The 22,248-nt window shown below is 41.7% G+C and overlaps 1 protein-coding gene across 34 annotated transcripts; it reads right to left on the bottom strand.

The window, feature by feature from the left end:
* LOC133850180 (myosin heavy chain, muscle) lies at nucleotides 1-21,750 on the bottom strand. 34 transcript variants are annotated; one of them, XR_009895594.1, is made up of 19 exons: nucleotides 21,732-21,748; nucleotides 20,693-20,991; nucleotides 19,897-20,040; nucleotides 18,677-19,057; nucleotides 18,539-18,602; nucleotides 18,371-18,469; nucleotides 15,739-15,842; nucleotides 14,032-14,439; nucleotides 13,019-13,189; nucleotides 11,416-12,005; nucleotides 11,052-11,169; nucleotides 7,707-7,970; nucleotides 5,907-6,116; nucleotides 4,752-5,638; nucleotides 4,551-4,629; nucleotides 2,539-3,714; nucleotides 1,565-2,470; nucleotides 883-1,310; nucleotides 9-203 (listed from the first exon to the last, which is right to left on the bottom strand). XR_009895594.1 is itself a non-coding variant. In XM_062286207.1 (19 exons), the coding sequence occupies exons 2-18, from the start codon at nucleotides 20,894-20,896 to the stop codon at nucleotides 696-698; spliced, it is 5,850 nt and encodes a 1,949-aa protein (XP_062142191.1). In that variant the 5' UTR covers nucleotides 20,897-20,991; nucleotides 21,732-21,748; the 3' UTR covers nucleotides 9-203; nucleotides 676-695. The 34 variants fall into 34 exon arrangements, 33 of the variants coding, with proteins under 33 accessions (XP_062142188.1, XP_062142186.1, XP_062142177.1 ...); XM_062286207.1 differs by lacking the exons at nucleotides 883-1,310; nucleotides 4,551-4,629; nucleotides 11,052-11,169; nucleotides 15,739-15,842 and adding exons at nucleotides 676-740; nucleotides 4,040-4,118; nucleotides 9,252-9,369; nucleotides 18,000-18,103; XM_062286210.1 differs by lacking the exons at nucleotides 883-1,310; nucleotides 4,551-4,629; nucleotides 11,052-11,169; nucleotides 15,739-15,842 and adding exons at nucleotides 676-740; nucleotides 4,040-4,118; nucleotides 8,524-8,641; nucleotides 18,000-18,103.
* Nucleotides 21,751-22,248: the final 498 nt, after the last annotated feature.

The following is a 22,248-nucleotide window of genomic DNA, read 5'->3' as shown; positions in this document are numbered from 1 at the left end:
TTTCGATATATATTTTGTTATAGTTTTATTATTTTGTTTAAATTAAGAAATTAATTTAAAATCATAAACATAATCATTATGAAATATCATTTAAAATAAATTAAAAAATGAAATGGCATTTAGAATTCGTTTTCAGGAGCAAGGTCGAATCTTGGTGGGAAAGCCAATCCGTCGAATTGTGGCCTAACGGATGTCGCACGGGGCTGTGGAAGAGAATAGAAAAGTTTCAGATAAGTATATTGCATTAATCTTATTTAATAAATGTGATTCTAAATGATCTATGTGATGATTGACGATGATAATGATTGACCATAACCATGCGTTGAGACGATGGACGATTGATTTTTTTCTTTGCTCAAGACAACAACTGAGAATGAGAGGGGAAAGAGCGAATATAGTCGCACGTTTTGTGGTGCACACATTGCCGGAGGGGAAATAATATACGAGTGAGCGAGAGAGCAACAAATGGCGTAACGTAAGTGTTTGCTCACGAAGGGGAATGTATGAGAGAGCGACAAAAAAAAGAGAGAACGCAACTAGTTGAACGACTGTACGATTTGGGGAATGTCTGTGTATGTGTGACACAACAACACAACAAGACAACAAGACAACGGGAGCGTAAACGTAAACGAGAACGTTATCGATAACGATTACATCATGGTTATCGCCACTTACAAATGTTATCAAGAAAGTTTCTACTGCTCCAGCGCGCTCTTGCGGCCACCTCGCGACGCTGCAGGCTGCAGTACACATGTACAAATACATATATCAATAATATAGTGGAAGAATAGTTTTCTATATTGTATGCAGAATGGTTGTAGAGAAAGCAAAGTCGATTGATTTGATTTGATTGATCATTTTCTTTTTTTTGATTGTGCTTACTGTTGTGATCTTCAAAAGTTATTACAAAATTGTAAAAATGAACGCATTTTTGGTTGGTACTTGATATCGCTGAACGATGATCGATGATTCTTTCTTCTTTCTTTCTTTCATTCTTTCTTCTTGAATTTCATATGATGTTTAATATTTTTTATTTTTAATCGGTTTACTTCGCCCATGTGCGTAAATGGGGATAAGTTGTTGTTGTTGGGTCGCCTCTAATTACAATTCTCTGTTCTACCGAATGTCGTATGATGCATCTATATTATTATAATTGTATATTAATTCTTATAAGCTATAATTCTCTTTGCATGTTTTTGTTCTCTCATTATTATTACAAATATAATTGAAACCATTTTCAGATTTTTTCAGCTTTTTTTGTTTTTTGGTTTTGGTTTGATTCGGATGTGCCTCAACTTTTAGATTTAATTCTGTTGTTGTTTGTTGTTTTTGTAGAGATGATTTAATAGTGAAGAAGCAGAACGCGACCCGCAATATGAAAGGGAAGAATATATATATTTGTATATACATCTCAATTATTAAACTCTAATCTGGAGAGATATCGGAATACTAAATAATGGTAGCATTGTGTTTTACTGCTGCATGAGTAGTGCAGACGAGAGAGAGAGAGAGATATAGATGGGGCTAGGTATGGGATGGGAATAGAAGGAGTTTAGACACTTACCGCTGGGCTGGCACCACGACCGACAGAACCGGCACGTCCCTTGGCGCGGAATTTGCTAATGGCCTGTTCAGCCAGATCGGCACGCTCCTCAGCTTCCTCGAGCTCCTGCTGGGCCTTGCGGAATTTGGCCAAGTTGAGGGCAGCGATTTCCTCAGCCTCCTCAATCTGCCTCTTGTATGTCTTGATCTTCTGTTGCAGCTTGTCAACCAGATCCTGCATGCGCTCGTGGTTCTTGCGGTCCTCCTCAGACTGGAAGCTCAACTCCTTGATGCGACGCTCGGACTTGCGCAAGTTCTTCTGGGCATCGGCGTGTCTCCTCTGCTCACCATCCAGCTCGTTCTCGAGCTCGCGGACGCGCTGCTCCAACTTCTGGATAGCCTTCTTGCCACCCTTAAGAGCGTTGGCCTCAGCCTCATCCAGACGGACCTGCAGTTCCTTGATCTGTTGCTCAAGGGCCTTCCTCAATTTCTCCTGGGTCTGGGCATGATCCTGCTCAGCGCGGAGCTCATCAGCCAGGCGGGCGGCATCAACCATAGCCTTCTTGGCCTTCTCCTCGGAGTTCTTGGCTTCGTTGAGGAGCTCATCCAGGTCAGAGTGCAGAGTCTGGAGCTCAGACTCCAACTTCCTCTTGGCAGCGGAGATGGAAGCGTTCTGGGCGGAAACTTCGTTCAACTGTTCGTGGGCATCGGCCAGTTCCTGCTCGGCCTGGCGACGGCCGCGGTCGGCCTGCTCCAGCAGAGTGCGGGACTCCTCGAGTTCGTTCTGCAGAGCGTTGGCACGACGCTCAGAGATACCCAGCTGTTCACGGGCATCGTCACGGGCTCTCTGTTCTTCCTCAAGGGCGGTCTGGATGTCCTTGAGCTGCTGTTGGTAGCGCTTGATGTTCTTCTGGGCCTCGGCGTTAGCCTATTATATAAATAAAAGAGTTTCAATTAGTTGCCGGCCATAATAGCAGTTTCAATAGGGGAGCCTACCTTGTTGGCATGATCCAGAGCAATCTCCAATTCGTTGATGTCGGCTTCCAACTTCTTCTTCATGCGGAGGGCCTCAGCCTTACCCTTGGCCTCAGCCTCAAGGGAGGCTTGCATGGAGTCGAGAGCGCGCTGGTGGTTCTTGCGGGTGTTCTCGAATTCCTCTTCCTTCTCCTGGATGCGGCGGTCGATTTCCTGGCGCACCTGGGACAGCTCCAGCTGGGCGCGGAGCACCTTGTTCTCCTCCTGTTCAAGAGCAGCCTCAGCTTCCTCAAGAGCAGCCTGGAGCTCGTCCTTTTCGGCTTCCAGGCGCTTGCGGGCCTTCTCGATCTCATGGATGTTGCGGCCACCCTCACCGATCTGGTCGAGCAGATCCTTGACTTCATCAGCCAAGTTCTTGTTCTCACGACGGACAGCCTCCAGCTGCTCCTGGCCTTCCTCGTAGGCGCCCTTAAGACGGAACAACTCGGTGGAGTAGTTGCGGCACTCCTTCTGGGAGGCATCGAGCTCAGCAGCCAAATCGTCGACCTTGAGCTTCCATTCGCCAATGATCTTGTCGAATGCCTTCTGCTTCTTCTCGGCGGCGTTGGCAATGGCGTTGGCACGGTCGACCTCCAGCTGCAAGTCCTCGACTTCGGTGGACAGACGCTGCTTGGTCTTCTCCAGGCCAATGCACTTCTGGTTGAGCGACTCAATGGTCTCCTCAGCCTCAGCAAGGCGGGCCTGCAGCTTCCTCTTGGCTTCCTCCAACTCCTCAGAGCGGGCAACACCATCGGATTCGTACTTGCTGCGCCAGACCTGAGCCTCGGCGTTGGCCTTGCTGAGTTGACGCTGCAAATCAGCCTTGCCCTCAGCCTCCTCCTCAACCTGCTCGCGCAAGTTGTCGAGGTCGTGCTCCAAGTTGCGGAACTTGCCCAAAAGGGTGGCACGCTCGCGCGACTCTTCGTCGGCCAGACGCTTGGTATCCTCCAGCTGAGTGGTCAAGGAGATCTTGATCTTGGACAGCTGAGACACCTGGGACTCGGCTTCCTCCAATTGGCGGAGCAGGTCGGAGTTCTCAATGGACAGCTTCTTCTTGCTGGCATCGAAATCGTTCAGAGTCCTGTTGGTCTCATCCAATTTCGATTGGACCTCGTTGAGGGTGTGCTGCAGCTGCTTGGCGATCTTCTCCTGGGCGGCCTGTTTTTATTAATAGAGGAATTCGGATTAGCAAACACTCGACTGCATGATTATCTATTTTGGGTTGTGTGGCATTTTGTTTTGTGTAAAAGCTGTACAGAATTAGTAAATTGACAAGGAGTGGGCACATTAAAAGCATACTCAAAAATTGTGGGTCGTTTTAGCGGTGTGGATTTCTTATTCTTTTTTTTTCGTTTTTACTACCAAAAGAGAATACTATATACAAACAAATCGGCGGAGATAATAATAAACGATTCAGCAAATATAATTTACAGCAGCAGATCGCAGATGAACGAAGTAGAAAATCATATATTGTATTGTATACCTTCTCGTTGGTAATGTGGTCAACGCCGGCGCGCAGATCGTTCAGCTGGCCGTAGTACTCGTTCTTCTCCTTCTCAGCCCTGGTTTAGATAGAGAGTAGAGTAGAGATACGTGTGTGGTTAGTTAAAGGGGGTTACAGTCTGTATGGGGAGAACAGCAATTGTGACTAGCTTTATTGGCAAAAAGGCGAGAAGCGAGAGCTGGGCGAGCGATCGAGTCCAAGTCCACAGATGTTTCCTCTTCTGCTAGAGATATTTCTATTCGAATATTATTTTAATATTGGGGTACCATCAGTAGAAAAAGACAGACACAGAGAGAGATAGAGTGAGACACGCACACAATTTGTACTCTTGTTGTGGTGTGTGTGACGTGTGAGCAAGAGTTTCAAGTGTGTGTGTGTTTGATTGTTGTAAGTTTTGTGGTACATGCGTTGTGAGGTGTCTATGTGTGACCCATATGTGCGACTAGTCGGGGATCCCAACTACACGCCGCATATGTGGCCGACATATTACCTTATCGCGTGCCATCTGATCGCAGGCGGTACGAGTTTGATTCAACTCGTTGTGGCAAGTCTGACGATCGTGCTCAGCCCTAGATGGCAAAAAATAAATTAAATATTATTTCGTTTGACGCTCTTGATTGACGTGGCAAATTTGGCTCCTGTAAAAAGCTGGCAAAAAACTACGAAAATTCGAATAGACTGAGATACTTACTTGGCCTTCAGCTTGTTGAGCTGATCAACCTGCTCAGCCATCTCGGCGACGGCATCGTTGTGCTTCTTGCGCAGGTTAGCCAGGGTAGATTCGTGCTGGATGTTGGCCTCCTCAAGATCGCGACGCAGCTTGCTCAGCTCAGCCTCACGCTTCTTGTTGAGCTCAATCTGGGCAGAGGTGGCACCGCCAGCCTCTTCCAGACGCTCACCCAATTCCTCGAGCTCACGAGCCAAATCGGCGCGCTGCTTCTCGGCCTTGGCGCGGGCTTGACGCTCGGCCTCGACCTCCTCCTCGAGCTCCTCGATGCGGGCCTGCAGTTCCTTGATCTGGCGCTGGTGCTTGCCAACAACGACCTGCTCGTCTTCGAGCTTGGCGGTGATGGAGGACAGTTCCTTGTCCTTGCGCTGGATGGTCTGCTCCAACTCCTTCTTGTTGCGCTCCAGATCGGCAACAGCCTCCTGGGTCAGCTTGAGGTCACCCTCAACCTTGCGCTTGGACTTCTCAACATCACCGCGCACCTTCTTCTCACGCTCCAGAGAATCCTCGAGTTCGTCGAGGGTCTGCTCGAGCTTAGCCTTAACCTTGTTCAAGTGGTTGATCTTGTCCTCGGCGGCCTGCAGTTCCTCACCAGTCTTCTGGTTGCTCTCGCCCTGCATCTTCTTCTCCTTGTTCAACTTGTTGATGAGCTCATCCTGGTGGGCGATCTCGTCGTTCAAGTTGCGGATCTGGTGATCCTTGGTGGCCTTATCTTGCTCGGCCTTCTGGATGTTCAGCTCCAGATCCTCGATGTCCTTCTTCAGGCCAGAGATCTCCTGGTCGGCCTTCTTCTTCTGCTGGAACAGCTGGTTGCGGGCATCTTCCTCCTGAGTCAGGCGCTCTTGGATGTCCTACAAATGCAAAAGATGCAAACAAAATTTGATTGGATGTAAAAATATGGAATATATGCATATATATTTCGATGTTTCGATGAGCTCAAGTGGGTGTTGATCAATCATTCAGCTAATTTTAGCTAGGCACATCATTAGCTCGCGGATATTCTCGAAATAGCCGAGCAATTGATCCACTTGATTGCACATGATACATATTTTTTTCGCCGTGCGCTCACATGAATAGTTGGTGATTTAATATGTATGTATGTGGGTTGGGAATACTTACGCGCAGCTGGTTCTCGAGGTCGTTCTTCTGGGCCTGCAACTTAGCGTTGCGTTCCTGGAAGTCCTGCAGCTGACCCTTCTCGCCGGACAGAGAGTCCAACAGAGCGGTCTTCTCAGCCAACAGCTTGGCGTTCAGAGCCTCCAATTCCTTGCGCACTTTCACTTCAGCGGCATGCAGTTCCTCAGCCTTCTTGGCCTTCTCTTCCAGACGCTGTAAGTCATTAGAAACATTCGTAGGATTACTAACTGCACTACCGCTCTCCACTGGCTGTGATTGCGGTGCTGCTGTTTCGACACTTGGTTCTGCTGCTGGAGCTTCTGCTGCTGCTGGTGGCTCTGCAGCCGGAGAAGCTGCCTCTTCAGCAGCAGCTGCTGGCTCGCTGGGCGTTGTTGCCTCGGCAGCCTTTTTCGTTTTTTTGGCTTTCTTCTCGTCAGCCATTTTATTTAAATTCTAATCACAAAACTTGAACTCGAACTCGATTGAATTAATAATTGGACAAAATGCTTTTGCTTGCAGCAAGCAAAATAATTCGATTTGCAATTTGAATTGTGATTTCGATTGTTCGTATTATTCGTTAAGATTGGATAAACACGCGGCAGACCAGACGATTGGTCAAACACAACTGGAATGGCTGCTGCGAATGCACTGTGCACGATCGTTTGCCTTTTGGCTATGAAATTAGCAGCACACAGCACAACGCCCCAAAGTGGCAGGCAGCTGTTTGCTGCCCTGGCATATGTAATTGCTTCACATTCTTCGTGATTCGTTTTTTTGGTTTCTTTTTTTTGATTTGCTTTGCCTTCATAATTCATAATGTGTAATTTAGAATTCGCATTGGTTGCTATCATTTCGCACTTGTGCGGTCAGCAGCAGGTGTACTCTATAAGTACACATCTATTTGCGCTCTCGCTTGCACACGTCAAGCATTTCAATTAACACACACTCAAACAAATACACTCGATAATCTCTATGGATGTGGATGTGTTGCGTTAGCTGCTGGTTATTATTACTCATCATTCGAATTGAGCTGAACCAATGCGGCGTATGCGTATTAATCATACGCCCTGCTGTACACCTCTCATTGCTACACTTAAGGCGCCGCCTGCCTTTTTATTATTTAATTAGCAAAGCTAATTGGCAACTGCTCCACACACACTCACAGAGCGAGCGCAGCTACATTGTGCCGAGAATAGCCATCGAGATGGAGCTATAGATACAGTACCCAATATACATACGGCATACATGTAGTATACGCACTTTTACAATATGTATTTATGGATACGTTTGAGATTTTTCTAGGCGCAAGTGCGCAATTGCCGAAGTGCTTATGTTTTCCAGTTAAATGCCTATGCTATGTATCTCCTTTTTTTTAGAGCGCAACCGACGAAATTCGATTAACACAGCATCTATTTTTGGTAGCTCGCAATTGCGATCATGAATGATGATCGTTAAGATCGATAGAGAAGAGAATGCGTAAGTGTTAAAGCATTCGTGCTGTAATCGTGGGCGTGGCTATTTTTGATCGCAATGATCAGCCAATGCGCTGAGGTATTAAGTATTTGTGGGGGCTTAATTAAGCCTAAAGAATTTTGTTGCTTGTCGCGTTAGCTGTACAAAATTATTGTCAAAATGCAGCAGCAGCTGCTTTCGCCTATCCAATTATGCACGTCTACGTCTACAATAGTGTGGTCCCAGGGCTACGCGTGATTTGCCAGCAACAACTGTTCTGTTCTTGTTTTGAGCATCGCCAAGTTCAAACATCAGACCAGCAGTTCGCATTAACAATGTATGTATACTCACGGCAATCTCATCCTCAATACGGCTGACGTTGAGCAGAGGCTTGATCTTCTGCCACAGTTTGTACCAGGGCCAGGTACGCAGCTGCAGGTATTTGCGCAGATTGCGCTGGACGACCTTGAGGGCGACACGCTGCTCCTGCAGCTTCTTGAAGCCCTTACGGGCCAGGTAACCACGAGCCCAGGCTTGCATCCAGGACATGATCTTGCCCAAACGCTCATCACGGAACTCTTCCATCTGACCCAGGACACCGGCACGGAAGAACACCTATTTACGCGGCAAGTGCAAAGTTGTGGGTAGGCAAATGTTGGGGAAAAAATAGGTTAATTTTCGAGTCTCGTAAAAATATCGCGTGCAGCAAGCAATCGGATTTTGTCCAGTAAGACAATCCATTATATCATATTTTTTTATTATTTTTCTTTTTTGCTTAAGCAACAGCGATTCTTCAAAAACACTTTTCGACAGGTTGAACTGGGATAGAATAAAGGATGGATTTTGGTACAAACAAAAAGAAAAACATAAAAAAATCATTTAACGTAACAAGACAAACAACATATAGATGCATGATGGATTCGGTCAAAGATGAGACACATACTGATCTTATAACTAACATTGAGTGTGATGTGTGTAAGTGTGAGTGTGCGAGCTGCCTTTTGTGGCAAGCCTCTGGACATCCAGTGATCCTGAGCCATGTACTAATAGCTAAAGGTTCACTTGGATGTCAAAAGAGCTTGCCAGTTTAGGCAAAGTGCATTTGATGATTTTGGCATGCTTGAGATGTTGAATGGATAAATAGTTAAGTATATTGTCTCTGATATACCTTTGTGTTACCCAAACGGTATTGATCTTCGGGCAGATCGATAAACTTAATGATAATTTCAGTGGCCTTTTTGTCTTTGTCAACGCCAACCAATTGCTTGGGGCACATGATTTTGTAGCTGTTTGGGTTTGAATGGTAGTTTGAATGGTTTTTGTATTAATTGTCAAGTGTTACAGAACTTGGTTGTTTTTTGGTTTAGTTTAGTGCATATCTAGATAAGGATTAGTATTCAACTACGACTAGTAGGTAATGTAATATAGTATTATAGTTACGTCTATGTAAGTTAATACTACAAATCATAATAGTATACCAATCTCAGGGGGGAATTGTGGATTTATGGGGGGAGAGATGTGCGTGTGCTTGTGTTTGGTTGCTTCGACCTTTTCTGTAAAGGTTTCATAGCATGGTGCACCTCTTTTTTTATGGATATGTTGGTTGTGGTACGTATGTTTTACCAACTCCAAAAAAAAGAGAGAAAAAGAGTAGAGAAGTAGATTCAGTCATGCGCACGGAACACACAGATCATGAACCATGAGCTTTCTGCCCAGTTTTTTAAGGTCCCAGATCTGTTTTATGTTTTCTGTGTGTGTGTGTTGTGTGTGTTTTGTAAAAAAAGTAATGTTTGTCTGGACATCTGTGTTGGAGCCATAGACGAGAGTGTTTTTGTTGAAGTTTTTGTAAAGAGAGCGTAAATGTATGTTGTATATAGGGAAAGAAATGTTTCGTGCCTTTGTGTTACCCAAACGGTACTGATCTTCATCTAACTCGGTCGATTCGATGAGGATTTTCGTGCATTTCTTGGGATCCTCAATACCCTTGATACCCTTAGGGTTCAGGATTTGGTAGCTATATGTTGTCGGTCACATTTAACATATATTGTGTATATATATTCAATAAAAGTAAATATGGAAAAAAACGTAACGATGTGTTTAACTACAATTTGCCAATATACGAGACAATATGTGATTTATATAAAGTATGTATATTATGTTAGTATAACTATCTTACATCTAGGGTTACATACAGTTGACCTTGAAATTCAAATACCAAAAATAACTACGATAAACTCGAACCCATGCTTAAGAATACGGGTTTATTGACTACCAGATAAATACGATCATTATTTATCTTTATTTACGGGGTTTCTTGTACGTGTGCTTGTGTGGATGTGTGAGAGTGTGTGTGTGAGAGAGAGAGTGAGAGGTTGAGGGAAATTGCATCTCATATTGGAGTGAGGGGGGTTCGGGGGGAAACAATCAATTAATAATTGTGCTGAATAGCGCCCCTGACAAAGTTTTGTTTCTCTTTTTCTGAAGGGCGCCCGAAATGAACTTCTGCGTTCAGTTGGCAGAATTCTCAAAATGTATTGTATAAAAATATAATAAGAGAGATAGATAGAGAGAGAAATAGAAAGAGAAAAATATATACTGTATACGGATACGAGTTCTGTGTGGAATCCGTCAAGTGTACGGGAGATAGATATATAGAGAGAGAGAAAGAGTCGGCAAAATACTACTTGGAGGAGTAGAAAGAGGTACGCAAAGTGCATAATTCAATAAATATTTGTTGGGAATGGAGAACTATGGAATATATATTCGTTTTGTGGAACGCGACTATGCCTTAGTGTGTCCTATACGATACATATCGGGATCCAATGTGGTGGATTCCAATATGAGTGAGCCACACTTCTTGGGATCCTCAACGCCAACAATACCACCTGGGTTCAGAATTTGATAGCTGCAAATGTTCAAAATGTTCATTTACACATCGATCGATCATCAAAACTTTATAGTGTGTGTACACTTGCGACCACATTTCGATTTTGTTAAAAATCGTATTTAGTTTTTTGTTGAATGTTTTGTTGTTCTTGTTTTGTGTGTATATTGGTTGTGTTTTGTGGGTGTGAAACTGAAGGTTGCCTTTCGCTTTGGCGTAGTTGTGGGCACCTCTCGTTTTGCGTATTTGGATTATTGACTACACAGAAAAAATAAATCAAAATATAATTCTCATATGTATAAATTGAGCCATCCACTCAATGAAGAATTTCGAAATTGAAATAGCCGAATAAGCGAAATAAATATTTGCATATAGAAGAATTAGAGAATTTAATCATGCCTTGGTATGACCCAGACGGTAGAGATCCTCATTCAATTCGGTTGTCTCAATCAGAATCTTGGATGCTTTCTTGGGATCATCAAGACCCTTAATGCCTCGAGGGTTCAGAATCTGGTACCTGTTACATAAGATGTAAAACACAAAAACATGTATTCCTGATGCATATTGCCACACATAATCAACATCATTATCATCATCATCATCATCATCATCATGCTACACTAAACACTGAGAGAGAGAGAGAGACAGACAGTTGAAGACAGCACTGGTTCTGGTTCTGGTTCTGGTTCTGGAACTGGTTCAATGGAGTTGGAGAATACAAACAAGTGAGGAATGCGTACTGAATACAATAATACAACATTTGGAGTTTTTGGAAAGTGACTACACTAAAGATGAGTTGGAAGTATGCGTGCCTTGGTGTTACCAATGCGATACAAGTCTGCGTCCAGTCCAACGGCTTCCAAACATTTGGTGGCAGCGTTCTTTGGCAGTTTTTCGGCTGCCATGACAGCTGGTGCCAGAATCATATAACTAGAGTAGTATTAATTGCAATAGAATTGTTAATTATTGTTGTACTACAAAGAAATATTCACTAAATAATTGAGTTATTGTTGCTTTCTCCATTTTGTGTATGTACAGACTTTTGTGCTATGCTAAGATCTAAAGAGTTTATAGTATAGTATAGTTATGTCTAAGTATATATAGTATCTATAGTATATATATGTGCTAGAGTTTGTAGTAAATTTGTACAAGTGTTGGCTCATGTTGTGTACTTACCGCATCTTGAAATCGGGGTAGATCATTCTGTTGGGGAAACCTTTACGGCAAATACGGATACCTTCAAGCACACCGTTACAAGTCAGCTGGTGCATGACCAAGTGGGCATCAACCACGCCAGGTTGTTTCATCTCGTTGGGAATGATGCAACGGACGAAGTGAGGCTGTGTCGAACGCAGAGTGGTCATCAAGCTGTTCAACTGCTCCTTGTAGGCCGACGAGACGGTAGCGAAGCCACCACCCTTCTTGCCACGACCGCCCTTAGCCTGTTCACCGCCACCGGACTGACCAGGATGATCAGCGAAGATTTCGATGAGCAGCTTGTTCTGCGACTTCTTGAACTGGTCGACAACAGTGTCGTTCAGAGGATCCTTGTTCTTCTCCAACCAACCGGTGATGTTATAGGCGACAACACCAGCATAATGGCCAATGGCAAAGTGAGCAGCCTGCTGGCCGGGCTTTGGTGGCTTGGGCTTCTGGAATGGAGCTGACTTGCCCAAATGGGTGTTGGTCAACTTCTCCGAGAAGGTCTGATCGGTGGCCTTGGGGAACATAGACTCTTCTTCCAGGATGGACAAGATACCCATAGGCTAGAATAACACAAATATCACAAGTTAGTATCGCTCGTCTTACGTCGAGAGCTGCCAAGAAACAACGTGGTAGTAAAAAGCACGCATTAGACTGTAGAACCAGTCGAGATAAGCGAAACATAACGCCATAACACTAAGACTAAACAAGAAAGAAAACATTACTAGACACATTAGTACTACGTATAACTTACCCGGCACGTTAGTTGATTTATGGCATTAGATCGATTAAAATATGCTGTTTTGTTGCTTTTAGAGAGGCGATCTTATGACTAGGTTAAAAGTGCAAAAAAATAAAAGTATTTTATAGAATACTGATTTGTGAAGATCTATGCAGCAATTGTGTATTATAGTTATTATTATTGTATTGGCGGTCAGTTGGCTATCTGTTCTCTGAGATAGTTGTGGCCCTGTACCTTTTCAATCAAATCAATACACAATTGCAGATCCATGCCGAAATCAATGAAGGTCCATTCGATGCCCTCGCGTTGATATTCTTCTTGTTCCAAAACAAACATGTGATGGTTGAAGAATTGTTGCAATTTTTCGTTAGTGAAATTGATGCACAATTGCTCGAAACCGTTGTACTAGATTTTTTTTTTTTAGGAAACGGAACAATGTTTAACATAAAATAGATGGGTTAGTCAATAGATTTGGATGAGAATCAGATGTGTGTGTATATATGTTTTGTCGTGTTAGTTACCCCCTTTTGGACGTGTGCAGTTTAACACGTTTTCTCAGGTGCTTGTCGACACATATAAATTGATTTTTTTTTCTTTGTGGGTGTGGTGTATAGAAGGTGAGAGGTAGTTACGCTTCTGGGCGCACTTGACCTCGAGGAAAAGGCTGTAAAATATATATATTGTATATGATATAATAGTCTTAAGTATATGGACTCGAATGGTGTCATCAGTTCTAGATGAGTTACCAAAGGAGTCGGAACAACAACTTAAACATTTAAAGGAGCAAAGTGCAAATAGACGTTGGAGCGTTGGATTGGAAAACCGTTGACGAACCTTTTCAATCAAATCAATACAGGCCAACAAGTCCATACCGAAATCGATGAAGGCCCACTCAATACCTTCCTTCTTGTATTCTTCTTGCTCCAAAACGAACATGTGATGGTTGAAGAATTGTTGCAACTTCTCGTTGGTGAAGTTAATACACAGTTGCTCGAAACCGTTGTACTAATCATTGTTCAAGTAAACGAGGGGAGGACGTGAAGGAGAGGTTAAACATTGTGCCACGTAACAAATACAAGTTGTGCAGTGATGGTGCTGGGGTCATTTTTGTACCTATTTCTCATGTACACATATGGTACATATAGTGCATGGGGGTGCGAAAGGAATATATTTTTACCTGTCACCTGGTTCACATTATATCCTATACTGTATATAGATCGGTGCTAGAAACACACACAACAAACAATCAAAATACGGTGCAGTTTTGTACATTGAACAAAGAGAGATTTACACAAAAAAAATGAAAACGGCTTAAGCACCTTTTCAATCAATTCGATACAGGCCAGCAAGTCCATACCGAAATCGATAAAGTCCCAATGAATACCCTCCCTGGTGTATTCTTCTTGTTCCAAGACGAACATGACATGGTTAAAGAATTGTTGCAATTTCTCATTGGTGAAGTTAATACACAATTGTTCGAAGCCGTTGTACTATAGATTTTTTTTTTTGGGGTGAAGTATTTACATATTATACAGAAGTTTCAATATCAATTCGTGTGTGCGTGGGTGTGTGGAATGTATGTGCGAAGAGTAAGTGCACGTAGAATGTATCTGAGAAATCAGATATTCAAAAAAAAAACCCCAAGTTATCCCTTTTCCTAACTGTTGAGAGAGTTGTGTTAGCAAAGTCGACCACAATGCATCAGCCTAACCAGAAGCTAAACTGTGCATTGTTTGGCCACAGCACTGCTCAACAGCCAGACAGCAAGAGGAGAAGAGATCACTCCTCACTCTTGATGCACAGCTGATGAGCCGCCCAAGCCCGTGTTCAGTTCGCGGCATACTCACGTCGAAGATTTCAAAACCAGCAATATCCAGCACACCAATGAAATGCTGACGCTTCTGCTTGGTATCCAGAGTCTCGTTACACTTCTTGACCAGCCATTTGAAGAGACGATCGAAGACACCCTTGCACAGAGCACCGATGGAGTTGGTGACCTGCTGGACGTTACGGCCCTGGGTGACGAACTCGTTACCGACCTTGATGCGGGGCTTGAGCAAGTTCTTGTACAGCTCAGCGGTGTCGCAGCCGAACAGCTTAGACACACGGCCACCCTCCTCTTCACCGTCCTGCTCAGCCTGCTCCTCGCGACCACGTTGCTTGAACTTCATGCCACCCATGTGCATGACAGCGGCGGTGATGCGGTACACATCCTCCTTCTCCTGCTTGGTGAAGCCCAAGATGTCGAAGGCTTGCTACAATTTGCGTGAATCGATTAAGAAAATGATGACAAATTAATATGTGCTGCATATACTCGTTCTTTTGTTGCGGTTAATGGAAGGTTTTTTTTAGCATTATTTTTGTGGGTATTACAGCGTTTTTTTACTTTCTAGTTTTTTTTGTTGAGTGTAGCTTAAAAGTCTAAGAATCATGCAGCATGCTGTGGTAACAAAAAAATGCAACTAGTTTAAGCATATCCAAAAATATTACTTGCAGCATCAGTATAGAAGCGCTTAATTAGTAAACCTACAAGAATTTACCAAATATATAACATGATAATGAATCAGTTTTTTTCGGAGGATTTTCGGTTGTCGGGTAGCTTAACTATTCCGGAATCGATAGACAGCGTTGACTTATATTTTAACAAGACCAGTAGATGGTGGGGTAAAAATAATGCGTGCTGTGGTTTCTTTTTTTGTTTTTGTGGGGGGATTTCTTAACCTGAACGGCATTCAAGTCGGTATGGGGCCGTTGATATAAAAGTGCTGTACAAACTTATAGAAGAACTACATACAAAGGGAATAGAGAGAAAAAGAGTATATATATCTCTAAAAAAAAAAACAAAAAATTGTTTGAGCGATTTGTACACAAGTCTCACGTAATTGGCTTTCTGGTACAAATCGAGCTAAACCGGGAGAATTATAGATAAACACACACAATTATCATATCGTAGTTACAACTAAGATATAAAGTATATAGACTAAATTGCATACACATTCCAGCAAGCTAAACACAATTCGATTAGATCAGTCCATTCGAAGAAAAATCCACAACATCGTGACGTCGTTTTAAAGTCGTCGACCGGCATTGCAGGCATTCGTATTAAATACAGTTACAGATAGGTATATAGATCTGCTACGTATAATAGTACGACTAGTTTTTGGTTTTGTCTCACTTGATCGATGCTTTCAATGAAACAAAACCGGGATTCACACACATTTTGGGAAAATATCGTCATTCGTCATACACATCTTACGTTAAACTTTTGGGCATTCCATTAAAAAATAAACAATTATTTATAAGAGAGACTAAGTACTGGCGATAAAGAAAGACGAAGTACTTGGTCTAGAACTTGGAACTGGAACTGGAAACTGGGTAACCAAAAACACATATATATATAATATAGTATCTGTGGGCGTGTTGGTGTGATTTAAAAGTAGAGCGGTGTTTGATACGGTTTCTTTTTTTTTGTTGTAATTGTCGTTCAGACAGGAACCGGAAACATAAATAACGTATACGTCGCCGCTACAGCAGCTAAGCTGTCTGTCACTTACATCTGCAAGCTGGAATTCCTCAGAGTCATCAATACTGGGCACAGTAACCTTGCCCTGGGATACGTTAAAGTAGTCGTAAATGTTATCAGAGAGGAAGCACATGTCTACATATAGTCGGAGAGAAGGTTTTTTTCGGTTTAGCGCAAAAAAAATCACGAAACAAACTTATCGACTAAAGTCTGATGTGGTTTTGTGGACGGAGAGGGATACGATGTGTTTGTTCTTCTTCTTTTGCTTGTGTGTTTTTGTTTTCATTTGGTCTGGGTGTGTGCGTGTGCCGTGTGCTGTGGTGTGCCATGTGAGTGCTCGGTATAGATTTGTGTGTGTGTATGTGTGTGAGAGTGTCTAATTGTCGATTTGTGCAATATACGAGAAAAGAGTATAGATAAAATTTGACTGTATTTATTTTGGAGCCAGGAGCGGGCTTCTCTCAAGAACCTATGGCATTTCAATACTCAAAACATACTCGTGTTGCAACTACCCGGTGTCAAGTATGAATACGATTCGATAATTTCGGTAAGCTAGGTCTACAGAGACCTCCTGCTCCCAGCGGTTTGGGATTGTTGCAAGGTACGGTTAAGTTAACGAGGTGAAGGTGCAAAATTACAAAAGATCACAATAGTTTGAGAGAAAGAGAGAGAGAAATAGAATTACAAAAAGAGAAATTGAGAAACGCAAAGAGAGAGTGCGAGATATAGAAAGCGTAGAGTAACTCAAGATAATTCCGGAATAACACAGTTTGAAAATTAACACACTGTAATTACATATATACAATATTCAGATCTACGTTTACTTATTTTGGTGTTTTTTTTTTAAATCGGAAGTCAGAGAGTGTTTGGATCAATAAACAACTTCAAATAATGGTGTACATAAAAAAGTAGAATATATATAAAAAGATTTTCATAAATATTTTACAATAGTTGAGATATAGTTTGGAGGGAATTTCGGTTTATTGTGAACAGATTTTGGATCACCTGCAGCACAACTTACATCGGTTAACTCAAATTCTTCACCATCGTTGACACCGGGTATCCGTGTTTTACCCTGACAAATGCCAGGATAATCACCAATATGTTGGGTAAGAAATACCATCTCTATTTATTGATGGAGTTTTGCATTAAGTTATATTCGTAATACTCCAATAATTCAATTTTTTTTTTGGGTAGAATGAGTAAGGACCTGCCTATCATCACTTGCTAACTAAATACATTTTATAAGTTTTTTAGTTGTTAATCCGGGTTAGGGTTAGGGTTTTAATTTGCGATTAGCTTTTGATATTGGCTTTCGGCATTTTTGAAGCATTATGAATTTTGGGAAGAGAGAAAGACATATTTATTGATATAGATATTACGAGACGGACGTGACAAGTTAACACATTGATAGATCGAATGTATGTTTGATAGAGGACGCGGTATAAAAGTATCTACAACATTGAAGACACGACACATTAAAATGATAGTTGAAGCAGTGTTTGCTTCGAAAGAGTTAACATTATTTAGATTGAGGTTAGGACACAGATGTTGTTGTTGCATGAGCACACATAGATAGATAAGTAACCATGTCTTGTATGGCCTTACATCCACGGCGACCCATTCTTCGGCATCATTAACACTTGGTATGGTCGTTTTGCCTTGTGATACAATGCGATAATCGTAAATGTTGTTCGATAGCAGACAATAGTCTATATATACGTATATCAAGTACAAATATATATAGTGCATATCGATTAATCGAACAACAGTTGACGATTGTGGGGAGTACATATATTGAGAGGGTAAAGAATTTCAAAATTTAATATGGGTTGGCAATAGGTTTGTTAATTTGGAATGGTATGAGTTAAACAGGAACATGAGAAGGGGGTGGGGGAACTGACGAGGGGAGGGGGGAATTATGAGAAGCCTTCGACAAATTCCAATAATCCGTATCTTGGGATGGTTTTGTTGGCAATTTGGAATGATTGTCAGCTACACAGCTAGCCATTGAAAGCGATTGTTGATTGATTGTGATGTTGTATGTATAGGCTGGCCTACGTAAACGCTACGATATACGTGTGAATAATTACGATAACGATAACGATTACGATCAACGGCTACAGCTATACGGCAGCTATAAGCTAGCAAAAAAAATAGAGTTAACCAACTATAATATATAAAATTACTCATTTTAAAATTTAGATATTACGAAAGTCTAGTGGTAAGTTCAACAAATACAATGAACAAGAAACACAGTTTTAGATCAAATAAGTGATAAGGGGCAATTACATCAGTGAGGATGAATTCCTCAGAATCGTCGATGCTGGGCACAGTAACCTTGCCCTGGGAGACAATGTGGTAATCGTAGATGTTATCGGTCAAACCACAGATTTCTAAACGGATTTGTTGAAAAAGTAAATTATATAGATATGAATACAATTTATATTGTTAAGCCTTTTCTTCGAATGTGTCTATGTGTGTGTGTATGTGAGTAAAAGTGTATGTGATTGAGTGTGAATTGAGTGTATTCAGATGTTGAACCTAAACCACTGCTAGAAAAATATTTGTAGATCGAGACAAGTGTTGAAACTCGCTCGGGGAAAGAGAGAGAGAGAGAGAGGTGATCGATGGATTGGATGATAATGCTGGCGATCGTATACCTTTAACACCAGCGACGGCACCAGACATGATCTGGTAGAAGATGTGGTAGGAGCGCTCCAGAGATTGCTGAGAGATGACACGAGCCTTCTCCAACAGATCTGTTAGAAGAGAGCATTTCATAAGTATCTAGCAAATGTTTCAAGAGTGGATGGGTTAGGGAAACTTACAGGTCTCAATATCAGCACCAGCCAGTTTACCAGTGGGGCCGAAGTGAATACGGATGAATTTACCCTATTCAGAGAGAGAATGAGAGAATCGATTTAGTATCAAGAATCTTTGAATGAGAGAACAAGTGTAATACTTACGAAACGAGAGGAGTTATCGTTACGCACGGTCTTGGCGTTACCGAAGGCCTCAAGCACAGGGTTAGTTTGCACAACCTGATCCTCAAGGGAGCCCTTGTTCTTCTGGGACTCATCCTTCTTGGTCGAAGCGCCGACAGTGGCGAAGTACGCAATGACCTTCTTCGTGTTCTCAGTCTTACCAGCACCAGACTCACCGGTAATCAACATGGATTGATTCACGTGGTTGGTCAACATGTCGACGTAGGCACCGTCAGAGATGGCGAAAATATGGGGTGGCACCTCATTACGGCGCTTGCCACGGTACATCTTAGCGCAACGGTTGGTATAGACGGGGTAGCGCTTGTAAGGATTGATGGCAACGCAGAAAAGACCGGAGTAGGTCTGCCATGTTCAGCGTTGGGAGTAGAAGAAAATACAGTTGAAAAGTTAATAACATTTTTCCAGTTGGTGATTCGAATTTGTTAGTTCTACAATTAGTGGAGATTGTCTCTAAAACATTTGGTATTCAAATTTGTTGATCTTAACGCTGTTTACTTTGTCAGTAGTTTCAGCGAGTTGCATAGATCGTTGCTTTAGAGACATCACCATAAGACAGTTTAGTAACAGTTTTGTTTGTTTTTCTTGTCAATATTTCTTTTTTTTTTTTGTTTTGTTTTTCTTGTGGGTCAACCAGTTTTTGGTGTTCGTTTCTGATGTGGGTAACAACTAACTACAATGTTTTTGTACTTGTTTCAAGTTGTATTTTGTTGCTGGAGAGGGGGAGATGATGATGATCTTTGTGGCATCCTTTGTGTGTGTGTTGTTGTGTGTGCGGTGTGTTTGCAATAAAAACCGTTTTCTTTCCAGTGTCACGTTCATCTGACTGGACGGCCAAAAGTTGTGTTTTCTTTTGTTCAGTAGAAGCTTGTATTAGTGCGTACAAAATACATTTGATGTGTGTGTTAGCCATGGTTAAAAGTAAGAGCTGAATTCGTGTTTCTTTTTTGTGCAATTTGGATTTGTAGTTTCCAAAGTTTCATTATGATAAATGTTAGCTGGACTACTCAACAATAAATATGCATTAGATGTGTGTAAAGCCATTTTGTTTTTACTCGAATTTAATTTTGAAAATATTCTTAAAGTGTTTTTAGATGAGTTGGGGTAAGCGAGTTTTAGAAACATAGAACGTTGGTTGCAAAACGGGGGAATGCCATTGCCATACCGGTACGGCAATTACTTACATAGATGAGCTTGTTGTAGTATCTCTGCCTCAAGTTATGGAGCACAGAGGCATCGTTAAGGTATGTCAAGTTAGACATATCCTCAGCTTTTTCGTATTTCGGAGGGTTCACCTGCTGGAGCTGATCTTTCTTGAAGTCTTTGGTCTATTTTTTGTTTTTGTTGTGTGTCATTTTTCAGTTCGTTTTCAGTTGACCCATTTATCAATATCGTTTTTTTTTATCGTAACCCATTTTGTCGTTTTTATTATTGTTGGTTAGACGTTAGAGTTTTTGATTTGTTTTTGAGAGAAAAGAGACCGAAAGAGAAGAGAACCCATACATTAGTGAGTTGTTGACTGAGTACACTTACATAGATGAGCTTAGCATAATAACGTTGGCGCAAATTGTGCAGCACGCAAGGTGTGTTCAGCACGGTCATGTCGGCCATATCTTCAATTTTTTCGAATTTTGGTGGATTCACTTTCTCCACCTTCTCGGATTTGAAATCTTTTACCTAGTCATATAGAGTATGTATGTGAAGTTTGATCGTGTTTCTTTTTTTTTCTTGTTTTTTCTTGAACTCTATAAAAGTGCATCAACATTTCAAAGTTTCCCCCATTGGAAGCTACAAAATGCAAACACCATCAACTATCGCATTGTTGATTGCAATTTGTAGTACCAAAAATTCATCAGCAAAGGGTAGCTAATGTTGATCATTTTATAGTTGCCATCACGGGTTTCGTTTTGAAATGTTCTAGCTAGGTATGAATATTCTGTTTGGTGGTATTCGTTGTTGTGTTTGGCGACGTTGCATTACCTCTCCACCAGGCAGACCGACGGAGACGATATCACCCTTGGTAGCCTTGATGTCACCAAGGAGATAACCCTCCTTCTCGTCGGGCACCCAACAGTTCTTCTTCGAATCATAGGGTTTCGATTGATCGATACGTCTTTGTTCCAAAGACACGAACAGGTATGGGGTGGGATCCTCATCCTCCTGGCTAGCGGCTGGCTTCGGCATCTTGATTAAATTTCGCTTTTAAACTTAAAAACTCGAGAAATAAATTTGGGACTTTTAAAATTCTTTGTTAATCGCGTCGTGAGCCCAAAACTTCCCTGTAATTAAAGAAAAGAAATAATATTGATCAGTATATTGATTTCGTTGAGAAGAGGCCACTAAAACTTTTGGATATTCTCGTTTGCTTTCTTTTTATTTATTTTTGTTTTTTGGTTTTAGATTTTATGATTTTGACCCATTTTCGAGATCAACAGCAACAGCAGCAACAGCCACAGCAGAAGCATTCACATCGTTGTATTTGTGTATGAATGTGTGTGTGTTTTCATCTTTTTCCCGATTATTTTCTTTCCAAATATGAGCATAAATTGGAAATTCCATGTGAACTTCGAAAACACGTAACCGGATATTCCGAATTTCGAGCAGCTCCCCGATTCAGTTAATTAATTAGGCCTTGTTGTTGTGTTCCTATAAACACACAACATGAACAACAACAAGTGACTTGTGTGGGTTGTCGCCTAAATATAGATCAGTGCCATAGACTCGCACATATATCGCGCCTCACATATATAGATCTTGCGTGTCCGAATATATATACGAACGTGTATGTGGGGCGTTGCTATTATTACGTAATTTCGATTTTTCCTCAGCTTTTCCTATTTTCTTTCGTATTTTATTTATTTGAAATACCAAGTGATATTTTTTTTAAGAAGAAGAAGGCAAGTTAATTGGATTACATAACGTACGAAAAACGGGAATAATGCCGCTAAATTAATTCCGATTTTCGAATTTTGAATGATTTTTGCACTCCCTCTATTATTTATGAATAAAAATCACTCACACAATCACTTCGTAAAGCGATTTCGATTTCGGTTTCGATTTCGTTCTGTCGGCTTGGAACTTCTTCCCACGCTTTCAAAACTTGAAGACGAGCGATCGATGTACCAAAAGACACGAGTTGCAAGATTGCAATGATCGCATTTGACACGATTCTAAAGGCGATACGATATTTTTTGTGTCGACAATCGGCAAATGGAATCGGTCGGTAGAAAAAGAAAACAACGGACACTACACGAACTTTCGACGAATGCGTTATTTTTAAAATTCTCGAAATTATTTCGAATTTAAACACACGTCTGAACATGTATATGTATGCATAGGAGGCAGATATCGTATATATGTTGTATATATGTATTCGGTATTGGATTGTTGATGAGAAGCTTTTTCGTTTTCCTACATAATATATATACTGACTGCCGCATGCCGTTTCTAATACATTTTCATTTTCGTGTTCTCCGTCTCTCTCCTTCTAATGGGTATGGGTTATTTTTAAAACATATTCGAAATATTTGGCTATA

Source organism: Drosophila sulfurigaster, chromosome 2L (assembly GCF_023558435.1).
Source record: "Drosophila sulfurigaster albostrigata strain 15112-1811.04 chromosome 2L, ASM2355843v2, whole genome shotgun sequence".
NCBI classification, from domain to species: Eukaryota; Metazoa; Arthropoda; class Insecta; order Diptera; family Drosophilidae; genus Drosophila; species Drosophila sulfurigaster.
This window is presented reverse-complemented; position numbering and strand designations above follow the sequence as displayed.

Coding starts and splice junctions, on each gene's coding strand:
- LOC133850180 (XM_062286204.1), bottom strand. CDS start 20,896: ATGCCGAAGCCAGCCGCTAGCCAGGAGGATGAGGATCCCACCCCATAC. Junction 19,058..20,245: donor ATTATGCTAAGCTCATCTAT/GTAAGTGTACTC, acceptor TGAACATGGCAG/ACCTACTCCGGTCTTTTCTG. Junction 204..1,564: donor GTCGTGGTGCCAGCCCAGCG/GTAAGTGTCTAA, acceptor TCTCTTCCACAG/CCCCGTGCGACATCCGTTAG.